This window comes from Elgaria multicarinata, chromosome 4 (genome assembly GCF_023053635.1).
Source record: "Elgaria multicarinata webbii isolate HBS135686 ecotype San Diego chromosome 4, rElgMul1.1.pri, whole genome shotgun sequence".
In the NCBI taxonomy this organism is placed as follows: Eukaryota; Metazoa; Chordata; class Lepidosauria; order Squamata; family Anguidae; genus Elgaria; species Elgaria multicarinata.
Window position 1 is genome coordinate 51116971 of NC_086174.1, and position 13189 is coordinate 51130159.

General features: G+C 41.1%; 1 protein-coding gene across 1 annotated transcript in view; it reads right to left on the reverse strand.

The window, feature by feature from the left end:
• The window catches only part of VIT (vitrin), a 52441-nt gene that overhangs the window by 11178 nt on the left and 28074 nt on the right, over window positions 1-13189 (reverse strand). The window contains exons 8-13 of the mRNA XM_063124276.1: window positions 12732-12782; window positions 8280-8318; window positions 8130-8186; window positions 6785-6847; window positions 4522-4569; window positions 1002-1064 (exon numbers count right to left, since the gene is read on the reverse strand). Coding sequence (XP_062980346.1) covers window positions 1002-1064; window positions 4522-4569; window positions 6785-6847; window positions 8130-8186; window positions 8280-8318; window positions 12732-12782 — 321 coding nt within the window. The remainder of the gene's footprint in view (window positions 1-1001; window positions 1065-4521; window positions 4570-6784; window positions 6848-8129; window positions 8187-8279; window positions 8319-12731; window positions 12783-13189) is intronic.

Genomic DNA, 13189 nt, shown 5'->3' on the forward strand with positions numbered 1-13189 from the left:
AGCTGGGTTTGTTCCCTCTGCCCAGTAGCACTATTTTCCCCAACCCACTTCCAAAATGTGGACTCCATCCTAGGGTGACCATTTGGAAAGGAGGACTGAGCTCCTGTATCTTTAACAGTTGTCTAGAAAAAGGAATTTCAGCAGGGGTCATTTTGTATCTGCCTTCTTTTGTATCTGGTCATGGTAAGCAGGGCTCCTGCAGCTTTAACTCTTGTCATACAAAGGACACCTGCTGAAATGCCCTTTTCTAGACAACTGTTAAAAGATACAGGAGCCCCTGCCCTCCTTTCCAGATGGCCACCCTATTATCCAGGCCTAATTGCATCAATGGGAGCACGGCAAGGCCTAAATAACTTCCTGCAAGCCCCTGAGTCATTGCCCCTACCGTGCCATTACAACCACAATGGAGAGGCCCTCCTAAAAAATTCTCCATTCCTCCCAATGTCTGGGGGCACGTCTACATGAAGGTTTTGCTCCGGGGTGGCTTCACAGCAGCGCCGTGTCATCTACAAGATGCAGCCGCCATTGTGAAGCCACCCAGGGGCAAACCCTGGAAACTCCGCTCCAAAAAAGTTGGGCACTTACCCTGACTTTTTTGGCAGTGGAGCCCATGGCACCGCCTGATTGGTCACCATGGGCGGCCTCGTGCCTGTAAAAGCAAACAATAAAATAAAAACGGGGGCAGGGAGAGGAATGAGGCCATTCCACCCCCTCCTTTTTTTTAAAAAAATATTATCTGTATCTGCGCAGCTGCACAGATAGAGGCAATGAGATAAAAAAAGGGGGAGGACCGGCCCCATTCCTCTCCCCCCCCCCATTTTTTTTTTTACTTTTATAGACTGGGAAATTTCGCACTTGTGTTTCTTCCCGTGCAGATGCCGGGAAGGAATGCAGGTGCGGGAGCAAGGCGCCTCATGGTGCCAAAGTGCCGCCGTAAAGACAGGGTCTGGGACACTGAAACAGCAGAATCTCAAGTGACGGGACATTTTTGATTCACATACTTGTGTTTCCCTGGGAAACTGGTTCTGAAGGTTTTGGGACCAAGTCTTCCTTGGAGCTGAAACCTGGAATGATCAATAATACATTTGGTTATTAAACGCAAAGGACAAGAGTCGATGAAAATGTCATATAAAAAAAACTCTACAAATTTAAGAAGTAAATCAATCATCTGCCTTTTAACTATTAATTAATCAATTAAACGTAAATGTAAGTTTCTTTTTAAAATACTGAAGGAAGTAGAATGCCATAAAAGCATCTGGGAATAAACCACAATGAACTCAATACAACTTACTTTTAAGTAGATATGTATATGGTTGTCCAAGTACAAAATGGTGAGAAAATGCCTCCCTCTAGGGTCAGTTATGTGTCACAAGTAACTATTACACCTTTTATATTGATGTAATCTGTAGAAGATGAACTGAAATTTTAGTTGATTCATCTACTGATAAATGTTCACAGTCCTACCTATTGATACAAGAAGTATGATAATTTCTTGTGAAATGAGGGAATTGTTTCCAAGATTGCACTTTCAATTATCAACTGTCCTGCAGAGCAGGGAAGTTTGTTCCACTTGATTGCATACCGCATAATGCCACAAGGCACACTAGACTGTCTTTATGCTTCACCTGGGGACCATGCTGGGCCGATTTGCTCATCCCTGCTGGGTTATTTAACCCATGATGAACTACAAGCAGACACCATTTTGAATATGCAATCCCAATCAGGGCCTGCATACTAAATATGGCAGCCACAAACACCCGGCGTGTGCTATGGCTCATCACAGATGAATAGCCAATGATGAGCTGGCCATGCCCTACAAACCAGGTCACTGTATCCCTCCTAGCTCAGAATAATAATTCCATTTTGAACCCTGAACAACACAGCCCTTTTGGTGTTCATCTTTTACTTGAATGTAATACTTATGGAAGGTTGAGAATTAAGATGGTTTCTTTAAAAAAAAAAACTGAATTGTTATTGCTTTGAAACTGTATTTGTACTAGCTTAAGCTATATTGTAAGCCACTTTGTGAAAGCTTCTTGCCTTGGACAGTGGTGCATAAACACCTACACTAACTAGCTAACTAACTAAGAATAAGAAGGCCACCCAACAAGTAACACTCGGAGCTAATTGAAAACGCCGTCTTTTCCAGTGAATCCTGCCATACCAGGTTCCCAGGCCTGCTTTAAGATTGTATTGTCTGACATGGGAATATTAGCTCACTGTCTTGGTACTTTGCTGCAGGCTAATGAAGCTTTCTCGCCACCGGATTGTCACAGCTGTCCAGGCTCATTAAATCTCCATTCAGACTAAAGTTGTCTCATACGAACTATAAATAATTCTCTTTGAAGTGATTATCTGTATGCAGCAAACTTCACCACTGGGCTAACCTTTAACTGCATTCTGGTCCCTTGGAAAACATTTCTCCTCCCTGCACCCCACCCCACCCAAGCTGGACATGTCCTGCAATGAATAATTTTGTCTGCAAAGAGATATTCAGAGCCCTGTCTGAAGTTTGTGGTGTTTCTTTTCTATTAATTCCAACCTCTTAACATCTGTGTGCTGAGATCCAATTTGGAAATATAAACCTTTTGGCTGTTCTGGCCAGGCGCATGGGTGCACATGTATGTACAGCCTCACATGAACACCCTCACCCCCTTAGACAAGAAAAGGTAAGACACTGCTGAAAATGGAACAGGACAACTTCAGGCACATACACTCATCACTCCGCAACAACATCATGAGTTAACTTGCATTCATGACACCATCGCTGAAAGAAGAAAGCCATTGTTGAATCACCTTGCATAATTTTGAGCACAACACTTTTCAGTATGGCTATGCACAGCTCCCCTGAATGGCCAGCCGCTGTAGTTTACAACAGGAGTTTACCACAGGTCAGAGCATCTCTCCTGGAGGACGGGCAGCTTGTCAGCGTGAGCAGAAGCTTCAGGTAAGCCCTGTGTGGAGGTGGGTGGGTGGCCATCGGGTTGAATTGGCACAAAGCACTTCAGCTGATTCGGACCAATGCTTCCCAATTGGGTCCTAAACCAGATTCGAGTTGAGGTGGGCCAAATCAGCCTACTTCAACTTAGATTCGGGTTTTGGGACCAAGGCAAAGAACACCCTATTTTTCAACGTACAAATTTAGCGGCAAGTCATTGCTAGGTTATTGGCTGATTGAGCATTATATATGCATGTGTGAATCCAAATAGTCCTATAGCAATTTAATTCTAGTTATTTCAGACTATGTGGTTTGCTTTATTTTGTTATGTGCTTGACTTATGCTTGTGGCAATTCAGTAATTCACAGTAGCCAAATGGAGATATTTCTTCATCACACATGAGCAACTTGTAGTCTACAATCTGTAGGATTGTGGTTTCTAGTTCTTGTCTCCCATGCTATCTGATCCCTACATATTTTGTTGATTTCAGCAGCCTAATTTAGAAGTGAAAAGGCCCTTTTTGTTGTCACTACCATTAAACCACTGGAAGACAGAAATATTCACTGAACTCCTGAAAATGTTCCAGAAATCTTCCAGTAGACATTTTTTGCCTACAGCTGTTCTACAAGATTCATTCTGCTGACAGGGCTTTATAGCGGTTAGCAGAGGGGCTGAATAAAGCAGACTGAATCAAGGAATTGAAGCTTTTGGCAAACTTTACTGAGACAAAAATGGATTGTCCTCTGGCTAAATAGTCATAAATATAAAACAGCAGACCACATCAGGCCAGACTTCTAACAGAATGAAACCACTACTACTACAGAACATACTGAACATGCTAGTCTTTTTATAGACAAGAAACACAGGTTAAAAAGAAACTTATTTGGCTCCAACTGGCTGCTAAGCAACATCCCCACCCTTCATGAGCTCTATTTACACCCAATCTCTCAAATGCATCCAGAGCAGTTAATTAGCACTGCACCCTGAGCGACCCTTGCTACTGCACTGCTCTAAAATTCTAAGATCAAATGAGCCCTGCATGCACCTTTTTAGTGTGATCCCTTGCCATCACCATTCCAACATTTACTGTTAGAACTGAGCTACACAATCTGCAAGGTCCATGTGATGAATTTATGTTTGGATTGGTTAAGCTAGACTTCTAGTCCTTGACATACTACTTCATATGGCAGAATCATCTCACCTGCACTCAGAGTCCAGCAGATGACTTATTATGTAGAGCATGGGCAGCATTCAATGGAAACCTCCGTAGCGCAATGGAGAGTTAGCACTGACTAAAGTAACCCTGGAAATGAGTGGAAACTCTAATTTCCAGATTGCAACAGGTCAGCAGAGCGCCCTTCTGTGATCTCTGCTCACCTGCCCCATTCCGGAAACGAATGTTTCCACTCGTTTCCAGTTTGTTTAAGAGCTGCTATCTCCCCTTTGGGCTAGCTCTATGCTTATACTGCGTGCATGATCGTACAGAAGGGTTTCCTGCATATGACATGACTTCTGTGTAAAAATGGCTTCACAATTTCTCCCTAAAGAGTTGGTGTTTAGAAGGCTTTATGTAAGTTATTTACCTGTGTCAAAAAGGCTTGATCCAGGTTTCCGCAAGTCTGTTTCCATAGCTTTCACACACAAGAGGCAAAAATAGTAATTACTTTAAATCGCAAAGCTATCTGAAGTTAACAGAACAAACAACACATCTTAAGAAGAGACCCATTGTGAATTACATTGCATGTGTCAACTTTTTTATAAGGAGAAGCAGTATAACCAGATTACATACAAGAGTTTCTTTTTCTGGAATATTAAGATGTATTCTATGCCAGACAAAAACAAACAAATCTCAAGCCCTGTCATAAATGTATGTGTTTTTTGGGTTGGGGTGCAGGGATGCTAATGGAGCTTCCTTTACATTGTCTGTTCCCAACATTTTTGGCTGGCCAGCCAATTTTTGTTAGGTTCTGGGCTTATCCCCTCTCTTCTCCTGATCTTTCCCCAAAGAATGGGCTGATATGTTAGTTATGGGATCTGCTTCTGCTCATTGCCAGCCGTAGATCCCAGTACTGGTGTAGATAACTACATCCAGTTTATTTATTTATTTAATTTATTTATCATACTTATACCCCACTCCTTAGCCAAAAAAGGCTCTCGGAGCGGCTTACACTTAGCAAAAAAGTTACTTGGGATGGAATCGCAGGTCTTCCCTTTGGTGTCTGTATAACAATCACAAAAATACAATGGTCTCGGAAGGTGCAGACTGCTACATCGGAGCGGCTTCTGTACCACATGACCATCCCATAATTTCATTTTGCTGATGTGGAAAGTTTTTTATTTAAGCCTGTATGGAAGGTACATTTAGAACTGAACTGCAAGTGCAGGAGTTGAATTTAGGAATAAGGTAGGAAGCAACGTGATGATTGATGTCATTTATTTGCTGACATGTTTAAGAGATGAATAGTGAAAAGTTATGAGCTGTCTCACTCTAGTTAGCCAGATCCTGACGCAAACTCTGAATGGAAAGTACATCAATGAAAGGGGTGGGGGATAATGTTCCTGGAAGTAGGCAGTTTATTTAATGCAAACATTGCGGGTTTATATTCTGAATTACATACACACAAAACTTCACCATACTGAATGTTGCATAACTAGGCATTTTGCCTTTTCAGTAAAGAGCATCTTATCCTGAGCATAGGAAGCTACCTTACACTTGTCAGAACATTACTCCATCTAACTCAGCATCTTCTATACCAGGATATGTGCCCCATGGGCCACATGCAGCCCCTGCTGCTCCCCAGTGTTGCCCCCCACCACTTCTACTCCCCAGAAAAAAAGTTTTATAGAAAAATCTTTTAATTTTTTTAGGTCTATTAAGCCTTAAAATGCTCAAATTTAGCTTGCAAGCAAGCTGGATCTGACCTTTTAGGACTGCGTAGTGCTCCAGACACATTCCCCCCTCCCATAGTATTTCATTCATTAATTTTTCAACCTTTAATATTTTTAACAAGTATTTTGTTTCCTTTTTTAGGGCTTGGTGCTGTGAAGAGAAGCACCACGAGAAGCAACTGCAGCTGCTGCCATCTTTATTTCCTCAGAACACAGGGCCCAGAGGCATTCTGGGAAAGTAAAAATGGTGGTGGTGACTGCAGTTGCCTCACCTGGTACTTCTGTTTTCACCTCCTTGCAGTGTCCTGGTAAGCTTGCTGGCGGGGGATGGGAAAGGTCCCCAGAGGGTGGTACTTGCCCAGGTTCCTTCAAATCTGGTGTAGGTCCTATTTCGCAACACTATCTGGAAATGCCAGGGATTGGGACCTTTTACATGCAAAGCTTGTGCTCGAAGACTGAGCTCCAGCCGTTCCCTTTTTTAATGAGCTTGGTATGGATCGTATTGTGAAGAAAGGAAATATTTCATTAATATTTAGAAAGAAGAAGTCTATTAGACTGTAAGCCTATGTGGCAGGGTGTTGCTGTTTTATTCTTTTACTATGTACAGCACCATGTACATTGATGGTGCTATATAAATAAATAAATAAATAATAAAGCGCGGGGGAACTTTTGTCAAGATAAATATCTCATCAGCCCTATTTTAGCTACATTGATTGGTGACAAATAACCCCATAGGAGCCTACACAAATTATTCTTTTTGTCTCAGACTGTCATTTGTCACAAGACAGTGGGGCCATTGTGCCACAGCACTAGTGTAATGACATTGCGATACTCTAAACCAACACTTGCACAATGTAACTAGCGTTTGCTAGGGCGATGGGGAAAAGTGGGAATTTGCCGCTGAAAATTACCTCAGATAACTAATATTTTAGATAATACATACTGTGGACAACTTACCCTGATTGGAAGGACTATTGGCAGGCTTCCGGAATGTAGCAATTGGCTCTTGGCGTTGAAGACCTGTGTGGTTTGTTAAAAGAATTCACTTTAATAAATACAGGAGTAATGCTAAGATATCTGGAACTATTTTTCTCTGAATTCTAAGGTACCTGGAACTATCTTTCTCTGAATATAGCAAAGTGAAAGAATTCCATTTGAAGAAAGAGAGAGAGAGAACATAAAAGGTATGTGTTTTAGCTAGAAAGGGAATTTGTATATTTTCAGTAGGGGACAGGCAATCTCTGACCCTTTCGTGTCTTCAAATTTAGTCCCAATGAAAATATGTATTGATGCAAAGACTGAATTCTGTTTACCCCAGTGTGTAGTAGACTTCTTCAAATATACTGCATTTACTTCAGTTTGACAATTGAATATACTTAGCAATTCTTCATGCTGGATATTGACAATCCCACCTAACGACCTATCCCACTTTCGCCTCTAGTAAACAGGTTTTGCATGTTTTATATTGTTTGATCAGAGGAGAAAGTGCGACAAAAGAAAGATTTATTTGCACCATGATATATATATATGCTTCTTTCAAATCACTGTCAGCTCTGTTGCCTGGCACCAGCTCAGAATAAAACCCAATTTTAGTAAACTCACAACTTTTATTAACAACAGGAGTTTTTATTCAATCCTGTGATGATTTTGTTTTGTTTGAGTGCTATTTATGAAAAAAGTATTAGATTTTTAGTAATTTATTTCTTGTTAATTTCAATAAGTAGCTCTAGCTCATTATCCAAGAATCTCCATTTTTAAAATGGACAATGTACACTGAAGTCACTTACTATTGTCAAGATGGTCCACTTTCAGCAAATGTTAATAAGGTGTGCAGTAAAGGCCTGAACGTTTACAACACTTAGAGTGATTTTGTTTTGTTCTGTTTTTTTGCTTTCAATGCTATCATAATGTTGCAGAGACGTCAACTGAAGTCTTTGAGGCTTGGGTTGGAATGTATATACATCACCTAATCATCTCAGTCCTAATGAATTTCTTAGAAGTCTTCTGATTATGTAAATGGTTTGTGAATTCCACAAACCAAATACTTCCAGCAACTGGAAGCCAATAACTTTGGAGGATGATAGCAGATAACTACAAAAACGCTTCAAAATCAGAATGGGTGCAATCTAGCAAAATCTAGCCATTTTTAGGTCCCACTGATTTCAGTGGTGGGTTTCAACATGTGCTTTAATGTCTTCTATTGAAATCAATGGGAATTAAGACAACTTTGGCTCAATTGCACCTAATTGTGTATTTTACTTTCAGGAGTCTGATTTATTACAGAGAAAATTAAAGTCTTTACCTGTATTAGATCGAGGAATAGTTCTGCTACTTGCATAGCTGGAAGTGCCTCTGAATGCTTTAAAAATATTTTACTGATAAGTACATGAACTGGAACATATTTTGAATTAGAAAATCTTCTTTATCTGTATTAGTTTAATTTAGGACATACCTTGATTTTGTGTTCTTCCTCGTACAGCCTGAACCTGCCCTAAAGCATGCATTAAAATGGAATATATTATTTACAGTTTCCAAATCTATTATGATAAGGCATTTCTTTGAAAGTAAGGTTAATTTTATTGCTGTTGAAGTTAAAAGCACCTGTCCTAATCCCTAAAATTGGATTTTAACATTTTTATGAAGGATTTTTTTTTAGTCAGCACAGTTTAAATTTAGAAGACAATATTTATAAAATGCTAGGGGCCTAGCAGCACACTACATATTTAAACTGGTTTAACAGTCATTACTTCTTTCCAGGGAACTGGGAACTGTGTTTGTATGGAGTGAGTTGTAGGAATTTCTAACAGAGAATATTTAGTACCTCAAACTACAATTCCCAGTATTCTTAGAAGGATATTGTGACTCTTACTGTGTAATGGTATACATATCTGCTTAGAAGCAAGTTCCATAGAGTTCAATGGGAATTATTCCTCCTTAAAAATTTATAGGATTAAAGCCTATGCATGTTTACTCAGAAGGAAGCCCCACAGTGATCAGTGGGCTTACTCCCAGCTAAGTGTGTATAAGATTCCTGCTGTAAAGTGATATAAACCCAACATAAATTTGTAACAAAGTTATGCACTCAGTGGTAACAACTTTAAGTTGTCATTTATGCCTAATGGTATCAGTCATGATTCAGGTGGCCACTATTTGGACCTCCAATTTTTATTTTTTAATTTTTTTTTAGAGATCTCCACAGCAACCCTTCCCAAACTCATTGAATAACAAACAAGTATAGTGTGGAGACTGTTCATATACACATGCTATTTTCTGAAGTTTTATTTTTAACAGCTCCCATGCACACCAGTGCATATAAACCTGAAGGAGTTTTAAACAGAATTTCTGAGGGGGAAATTCTTTAAAGAAACAATCCTACGACCCCTAGACAGAGTTGTGCGGGGTATGTGGGTGTGTCATAGGGTAGTTCGGATTCCTGGATCGGAGGTTGGACCCCCTCCCTGTCGCAGCCAGAGTGGAAAGAACCATTATGGCTGCTTCTCCAAGGTGGCCAAGGCAAACCTGGGGAGGAGGTAATTGGGGTGACTGATGGGTGGGGAGGGGGGACTGAGGAAGCTGGGACACAACATATCCCAAAGCCTCCCCAGCCTCCTTCCCTTCTGTTCCAATGTGCCCCAGGTAGATGGGTGAAAAAAACCCATTTAGATAAAATGCAGAGTAGGAGGGGTGTGGAGGCCAAGACTTCCTCAGCTGCTCCTCCCACTATGCATAGGATGCCCATAAACCTCTGACTTCGTAGGCTTACAGGCATCACCATAGAAGTGTGTCCTAAAAAATACTGATACATATATTTATATCCCACCTGCCCTGAAAGGTAGCGCGCGCGCGCGCGCACACACACATACATACATATATATATATATATATATATATATATATATCTTCTAACCATTAATTATTCAAAATCTAAAGTGATGGTATCCTCTAAGAAGAAGGTCAGCTATTCCAGGGCCCTGGATAAGCATAGACTTGATCAAGTTGGTTCTTATAAATATTTGGGTATTTGGTTTCATGAGGCTGCTAATTGGAGAGGCCAGGGGAGATTTGCAAAGACCAAGGCTGAACAAAATGTGGGTGCTATAGTTCCCCCCCACCCACCCACAATTGGTGGCCAATTGGTTTCTGTGTCCATCTAGATCGTGAAAGCCAAAATTGTATCCCAGATCCTTTTGGGAGCATCCTTCTGTCTTCCATCCTCAAAAAAATCTTTTGAAGGACTTCAATTCCACTTTCTCAGATCTATATTTGGTGTGACCAGATGTCTTGTTCGAGCTATTCTTAATCTGGAAGCTGGCCTCCACTTCTTAAAGCGTTTGGCTTGGATAGATTCTATCCATTTTTGGCTTCACTGCTCCCTCTTACTTATCCCCAAATCCTTTGTATTCCAGGTGATGACAGATTCCTATAAGTCTGCCTGGAAGAAGGAAGTGGTGCACAAAGATGTTTCTGCACATCTTCTTCAACTGTTGTTTTGATCAAGGAGCTAGAGAAACTTTGATCTACCCTATATAACACAATCCCTTCCGGGATGATCTTTGGAGAACTTGTTGATTATTTCACTTGAGGGTTCTAACATCTCAGATACAGAGCAAGTTGCTACATTTTTAAATGTAGCCATTTGAATTAGCCCCTCTATGATTGTTTCATGTTTTTCCATTTAAACAACTATTTACTGTGTTTTTCAAAACAGGTTTCGTATTCTTCTATGCTTTGTGGCCACATCCGGATGCCACAATGGTCAATAGTGGGTTAATAGTCAACTCACAGTCGGTCATCTTGAGGGTACTACCCACACGATCAGAGACTGTGAGTTGGTTATAAGTAATTGTGAGTGGACTGACCAACTCAGTCAGTCCATGGTGGATTGACCAACTCATCCCCCACCCTCCCTCCTCCTCTCAGTCCTCCCGCTTGAATCCCATCATCTGTTGCTGCTGAATATAGAGTTCTGCTGGCTCAATTAGAGTGGCAGCCGCCACTTTGACCACTCTTGACTAGCGACTCCATAGTTGACGAAAATAACCAGCAGTGCCCTCCACATGACACAATAACCAACGGTGGGTTAAGTAACCCATTCTGCTCATCATTGGTTATTTGCATGGGTTATTTCAGCAAATAACACCCAACCTGGGTTAAAAAAAAATCCTGCCATACAACATGATAACCCAACTTGGATTAACTCATTGTGGGTTAGCGTATTGTTCAAACCTAGTCTATGTCTGCAGTCAGTACATCGTAAATAATAAACTAACAAGAACCCCCAAAAGGGGAGCCTTTGTATTTGCGGAGGCTCTCCCTATATCATTAAGAACCCCAATTTTCTAGGGTTCTTAATTGCATGGACAACCTCCACAGACAAAGAAAGCTCTCCTGTTCAGACTGCCAATCTCCACACATACAGAGGTGGGGCTGGAGCGTTCCTCTTTTTATGTGCTTATACAACATGGTAAGTAGAAAGCATGAAGAGGGCTAGAACTTTTCCAGACATTTAAAACACTGGTAGACCCTTTCAGTGGGTCATTTTGTGCTAGAAGTGACCAAGCCAACAGAAACATTTTCCATCTCTATGGGCTTTTCTACAGGAGCCTGTTAATGCACTGCATCTACTTTTGCTTTAGTGGCAAAATTGAATTTCCTTTCCTGCTTTTCCATTAAGTAACCTTTAGGTGGCAGTGTGGTATAGCAAAATAGCACCAGTACAAACATTGAAACAACGTTTTCTTTTTCCATCAGAAATAATACCTCATTTTCTCTGCTCTAAAAACTCGCCAAAAGTGCTATTTATAAACAGAAACAAAACTGCAGAGTCATGTCATTGTCTAAAGAACCTGTAAATAACCATATGTAGGAAATGATGAGCACACGATAATTGCCTCATGTAGAAAAGCTCTATATAATGAATGTTGGGGAAGCTTTGCTGCAGAAATAATAGCCATGACGTAAAGAAACATTTTTGTTTGTATTTTTTTCTTTGAAGTTCAGCTAGCCATACATGCACTGCTGCATTAAACAAGCATATGTAATTTTAAAAAGAAGATCAGAATGGGTCATGAAATGGTCGCAGAGCTTAGTGGGGTAGAACAGCCTTCCCCAACCTGGTACCCTCGAGTTGTTTTGGACTACAGTTCCTATCATCCCTGACCATTGGGCATGATGGCTGGGGCTGATGGGAGTTGAAGTCCAAAACATCTGGAAGCCACCAATCTGGAGAGAACTTGGGTTTAAGGTTGCTGTTGAGTGCCATCTTTGCGGGGGCGGGCAGGAATGAAGAGCACTTCCGTACTGCATTTACAATTTTCATTGAAAGTTGTAAGCAATATGCATGTATATATTATAACTCTTATAAGTACTCAGAAATGGGACTGGCCTCCAATGATGTCATGGGCAGCAGCTTAACCAATAGGTGTCCATGCTGCCATATTCTCCACAGACTTTGTATTTATGCAGTGTGTTTTCTGAGTGTTCAAAGCATGTCATTATGGTCTGAATAACTTCAAGTCCATACTATATCTTGAGCAATACCTGGTCATGTTTTTAGTTTCTCCAAAGACATCTCACAGAACCTATTCACCAGAAGCAAATGCACACTGGATAAGCAGCCACAATGCAGCCCAGAGTTTAGTGGCTGGGAGATGAAGTTGTACTGCAACATTACTGTTATAGTCTACCCATAACAAACTCTTCTCGAATAGGGATGATTTAAATTAAACTATTTCTCTCTTAGTGAAAGGGCTCAAAAGGATGATCGTTGAAAGAGATTCCTACTAGTTGTGATCCTAACCATGTGTGCTCGGAAGTAAGCCTAGTGATTTCAATAGGATTTGTTTCAGATAAATATGCGTAGGATTGCAGCCTCGGTCCACCAATTCCAGGTCCCTGTACTTACTTGAGGCTACAGCTGCCACTGATGAGTAAGCTGGATGGACATTGCTAGAACCTAAGAAGAAACAAGAGAATCTCTTACTACAGAGAATGTAAATCCCAATCCTGCCTGAAATGTGGAGGGCTGCTGCCAGTTAGTGTCAACAATATTAGGCTAGATGGACCAAGGGTGTGATCAGTGAGCTGGTTCGCATGACAAGGCAGCCCACCATGGCTTAATTTACCCGTGGGGTGGGGGCTCTTGCATTGTGCCGGGAATCCACGAGTGGTCAGCTTGCAATGGATAGCTTTGTCATGTGAACTGAGGCAACATGGGTTGTTTGAGGGTTAAACAACTGTAAAATAACCCATGCCTTGTTTTAGGGTTATTTGACAGTACTCTGACCCTCATGACATGGTAAGCCATGGCAAGCCAGGTGCCCATGGGTGACATGCAAAAATGGTTCCTGCAGGTGCCCAGCA